This window comes from Chinchilla lanigera, unplaced genomic scaffold (genome assembly GCF_000276665.1).
Source record: "Chinchilla lanigera isolate Chin_1 unplaced genomic scaffold, ChiLan1.0 scaffold00008, whole genome shotgun sequence".
In the NCBI taxonomy this organism is placed as follows: domain Eukaryota; kingdom Metazoa; phylum Chordata; class Mammalia; order Rodentia; family Chinchillidae; genus Chinchilla; species Chinchilla lanigera.
The window spans coordinates 12,945,443-12,950,552 of NW_004955409.1; the positions used below are offsets into that span (position 1 = coordinate 12,945,443).

Below are 5,110 nucleotides of genomic sequence, written 5' to 3' on the forward strand. Positions count from 1 at the left end.
GTGCTGTGCTGCTGAGCTAAATCCCCAGCCCAGAATTATACATTTAAATATAGTTAAAATGGAAAACTTTGTTTCACTTTTTTTTTTTTTTTTTTTTAGATAAAGTCTTGCTGTGTTCAGGGTGGGCTTGAGCTCACTATGTAGCCCAGGATGGCCTCAAACACACAGTGATCCTCCTGCCTCAGCCTCCCGAGAGCTAAGATTACAGGAGTGTACCACCACAGCCAGCTGTTTCATATATTTTATCAAAACTTTTAACATCAAGGCAAACTCTGCAGGGCAAAAGTGCTGTGAAAGGTAGAGCAAGTGCTGGCAAAACAAGTGCAGAAGCACTAGGGGCTCAGAAATTGATGTGGGTGCACCAGTGTCTACAGAGACATTCCTTTTACGTAGGCATAAGCAAAACCCAGATGTACAGATCAATCCTACCTCCAGCCCAACATCTATAATGCTTCTTCTAAGCTGCTGTGACAGGGGAAAAAAAAAAACTTAAACAAGCAGTACAATGACAATTATTCTTCGGTAGTAAATTCTTACAATTCTATGTTGCCTCAACACCCATTGTGAGTAGGAGCAGGACTTTCTCATGCAAGAAGGAGGGCTGACCCCTTGGCACTGATTCCAGTTCTGCCTTTCCTCCAGGTCCCCAAGGTGGCTGATACAGATAGCGGCCTTGCACACTGCCTAGGGGACCGCTCCCCTCTGGGACAGGGAGATACAGCCTACTTGGCTGGCCCCGCCCACCCCACATCCTGCGCTGACTATGCAGATACACTAAGGAGACCACAGAGTCATAGTGTGACCTTCTGGAACTCTTGCCTGCCTGCTGGAAAGCCAGTATTTAAAATTCCCCTTGAGAAATCTGCCCAGATAAATCCCTGAACCCACACCAGGGGATACCATGCAAATCTTTAAAAAAATAATAATGGGCCAGGAATATAGCTCAGTGGTACAGAGCCTGTCTGGCAAGCACGAGGTCCGGAGTTCAATTCCCAGTGCCAGAAAAAGAGAGAATACGTAAGCGTTTAAAAAACAACAACAAGGGGCTGGGGATTTAGCTCAGCGGCAAAGCGCCTGCCTGGCAAGCGCAAGGTCGTGAATTCGGTTCCCGGTACCGGAGAAAAACCAAAAAATAAAAATAAAAACAACAACAACAACAAGCTTTCTAACTAAAATAAGCAGTGGGGTGCAGAACAGGGTACAGAGTTCAGTGATAACTGCCTGGGGAGGAGAGAGGAAAGGGCATAGGAGTGCACAGACACAATGTAGTTGCTTCTCTCTGCGAAAAGCTACACTAATGCCTGTGGCTCCCAAACTCGCCTGCACACTGGAATCACTTGAGGATCTTCAAAAACTCTACTCCCAGGGACTTAGTTTCTAGCTGGTCTGGGCTACCACCTTGGCTGTGGAACTTTTAAAAGAACTCAGCAAAAGGGTGGGGAAAAGATCTCCAGATGATTACAATGGCAAACAAGTTTGGGAACCACCACCACAATACAAAAGTAACAATAAAAAGTTTTTTGGTTCCTATTGAAGAGAGTGGATGCAAAAGAAATAGGTAATAGACATTCATTGTATAGATTTTTTTGGTCTTTGCTTGTTTGTTTTTGTCTTTTTGAGACAGGGTTTTACTATGCAGTTCAGGCTGACCTTGAACTCACCTTGTAGCCCAGGTTAGCCTCAAACTCACATCGATCCTCCTGCCTCAGCCTCCCCATTGCTGGTATTATAGGCATGTGCCACCATGAGTGGCCTCATTGTATAGTTTTAATATGATATCAATTGTAGAATCACAGTCGGGCATGGTTGTGCACACCTGTAATCCCAGCACTCAGGAGACTGAGACAGGAGGATTGCTGTGAGTTTCAGCCCAGTCTGGGCTACACAGTGAGTTCAAGGCCAGCCTGAATTACATAGTGAGATCCTGTCTCAAAAAAGAAAAAAAGTTGTAGAATCAAGTGAATTAACTAGTCAAAAACTAAGTAAAATAATAATATATGTGAAAAAAATCAAATAATTGCTTTTACCATGTTCCCTTTTATAACATTGTTCTTACCCAGGGTGTAGAACTGCTGTTACAACTGACATCAAAATAAATCCGTAGTTGGGCCCTGAGACACAGTCCGGTAATCCCAGTACTCTGGGAGGCTGGAGCGGGATGATCACAAGTTTGAGTCTAACGTGGACAATGCAGTGATTTAATGAGGTCCTATCTCAAATTTTTTAAGAAGGCTTGGGCTCAGTGCAAAAGCCCTCGGTTCAGTCCCAAGTACACCCCCTCAAAACTATTAACGATACCTTAGAAAAATTCATACTTTCATGTTTCTTCTCCTTTGGTGAAAAGCTATACCTCACTTAGATGCAGTTAGGATGTGGCTGCCAATTACCTGTCTTTATACACCCAGCAGGAAAGTTTATCACGAGGGGTGGGTGGTTGTCCTTCAAAGTTGGTGATTTTTTCCCAAACATAGGTTCCGTCTCTTGTTCGTAAATTAACGAAATAAAGCTTTTAAAAGATGAAAATACTATTAGCAGACAGTGCATTTGAAAATTAAATTTACATCAGGGGGATTTGTAATCCAAAAATTAATGATCACTTTATCATTCTTAATAGATAAAATTTCTACCTATTAGAAATTTAAACTTACAGAATTAATGAAAACAAGATGCTACTGAAGACATACCGAGGTGCATTCATCTCTTCCCCCATGGATACCAACTATGGAGCTAATTCTGAAGCAGAGGACACAGAAGGAGAGCAAGACTATTGCATTTTCCATCTATCTTTAAAGCCCTCTAATTATAAGCTACATTTCCTACACTTATCTTCTTTAAAACTATTCATAAACCTGACAGTTGAAAAGACACATTAATGCCACATTTTGCTGCACTCCTTAAAGAAAAGAAAGTATTACTCGGTTGCTGTATCCTTTGTCATCATAGCCTCCAAACACGTACAGCTTCCCGTGAACGCAAGCGCCGCAGCTTCCGGACATGGAGGTGGGGAGCTCTCCTTCCATCAGGTGCATCCTCCTGCAGCAAGAACCATATGCATTCCTTCATTCTCCACAAATTTCACCGCCAATTACAACTACAATACAATGGTGGCCAACACGTAAACACTCTAAGATGAAACAGAGGAAAGACTTCAACTTGCTATGGAAAACAGTCACAAAATTTTCATACATGATCATCAGAACTAGGACTCACAGAATAAAACAAAGTCTTCAAAACATTGGTCCTGACAGGATTAGTAAAGGACGAAGAACAGAGAGGGAGCTGGGGAGGTTGAGGCAGGAGGACTGCCATGAGTTCAAGGCCAGTCTGGGCTACATAGAGACCCTGTCTCAAAAAAAATTAGGAAACAGAAAAAACAGAATGGAGAAGAAAGGTAAAGAGACACAGAATATGACACAAAGAAAAGGAGAGGGAGAGAACATAAATGTTACAGTATCTTCTCAGCACAGTCTCAAACTCCCTGCAGCCTATGAGAACACTATTAGACATTAAGACTGAACTCTGTGCAATTTAAAATTACTTACCACAACCCACTATCAATATCATAGGTCCAAATTTCATCATTAGGCAAATACACTTCATTGTCTTCAATAGACTAAAAATATAGAACACATAAAATTATATTCATCAATTATATAGTCACAATTGTCTCCTCAGGATTATAAAAACTGCAATTAAAATACTACAAAGGAAATCAGGCTCCAAGATTATTTTCAATATAAAATAAGATAGTTCAAAAATAAATAAATAAAAAAAAAAAAGATAGTTCAAAAGACAGAATGGGAAAACAATAAAGGTTTAGGATATAAAATGGTAAGTATGTGAAACTCATGAAAAGGACCACAGTAGTTAAACTTTCAAAAGGGATTCTGAGTAAGGGAAGTATAGCAAAACAAGATTTACAGCAGCATCCTGACGGTTATAAAGCCAAGAAAAAGATGTGCACAGAGGATTGCCAGCAGTCTGAAGCCTCTGTGGGCACACAGAGCCCAAAGCCAGCCTGAACTACATAGAGAGACTCTGTCTCAAAAAATCAAAACAAACAAAGCCGAGAAGAAAAGGAATACGAAAAAATGGCAGTACATTTTGGGTGAAGGAATGAAGGAAAGAAATTTTTTAAAAATATAATTAAGAGCACTGTATCAGTATCTTTGTTCACTGAACTTTTTTTTTTTTTTTTTTGAGACAGGGTCTTGCTATGTAGTTCAGGTTGACCTTGAACTCACTAGATGGCCCAGGATGGCCTCAAACTTGTAGCAATCCTCCTGTCTCAGCCTCCTGAGTGTTGAAATTACAGGTGTGCAACACCATGCCTGGCTTGAACATAATTTTTTGAGCGCCTACTATGTGCAAGGCATAGTACTAGATGTTTAAGTCTAGCAGCTAAAGATTAGTCAAAGTGATAATTCAGAATTTGAAAATCTCTAAAGAAGCCAAAAAACATAAAGAATATATTCTGACATTTATGATGGAAAGAGAAATAACAATAGTATAATAATCTTATTTAAATTTTTAAAAAACTTAGTGGGGGAGCTGGGTGTGGTGGCACATGCCTGTGATCTCAGCACTCAGGAAGCTGAGGCAGGAGGATTGTTGCAAATTCGAGACCAGCCAGGGCTACAAAGTGAGCTCAAGGACAACCTGAATTGCATAGAGAGACCCTGTCTGAAAAAGACAAAAAAACAAACAAACAAACAAACAAACAAACAAAAAAAAACCCTGAAGAACTTAGTGGGAAAGGGAAAAAGCTTAGCAGTAGAACATTTGCCCGGTATGTGCAAGGCCCTGGGTTTGAGCCCCAATACTATACCTCCTCCCCCAACTAAAGCCTTCAGGGGTTAAAACAATCCTTATATAATGCTGTGATTTATTCTAATCTGCAGAACAGTTTAAGATAGGTAGTTTTAAAATAGCACTTTTAAGGCACTAAAAATAATTTTTAAAAGCAAAATAAAATAGCCTAAGAATTCTAAAACTATATGATGTGTAAATAACATTCTTAGTAGATTTAGCTGTTTGTCATTGCTGTAGCTTTAAAATTTGGGTAAATTTAAAAAATAATATCTTGACTACCAGGTCCTCCCTCCCTCCC

The 5,110-nt window shown here is 40.2% G+C and overlaps 1 protein-coding gene across 3 annotated transcripts in view; it reads right to left on the reverse strand.

The window, feature by feature from the left end:
• Klhdc1 (kelch domain containing 1) overlaps positions 1 to 5,110 on the reverse strand; it is a 55,821-nt gene that overhangs the window by 30,997 nt on the left and 19,714 nt on the right. For all 3 annotated transcript variants that reach the window (XM_005376833.2, XM_005376835.2, XM_005376834.2), the window contains exons 2-4: positions 3,543 to 3,613; positions 2,916 to 3,033; positions 2,388 to 2,506 (exon numbers count right to left, since the gene is read on the reverse strand). In XM_005376833.2, coding sequence (XP_005376890.1) covers positions 2,388 to 2,506; positions 2,916 to 3,033; positions 3,543 to 3,613 — 308 coding nt within the window. The remainder of the gene's footprint in view (positions 1 to 2,387; positions 2,507 to 2,915; positions 3,034 to 3,542; positions 3,614 to 5,110) is intronic.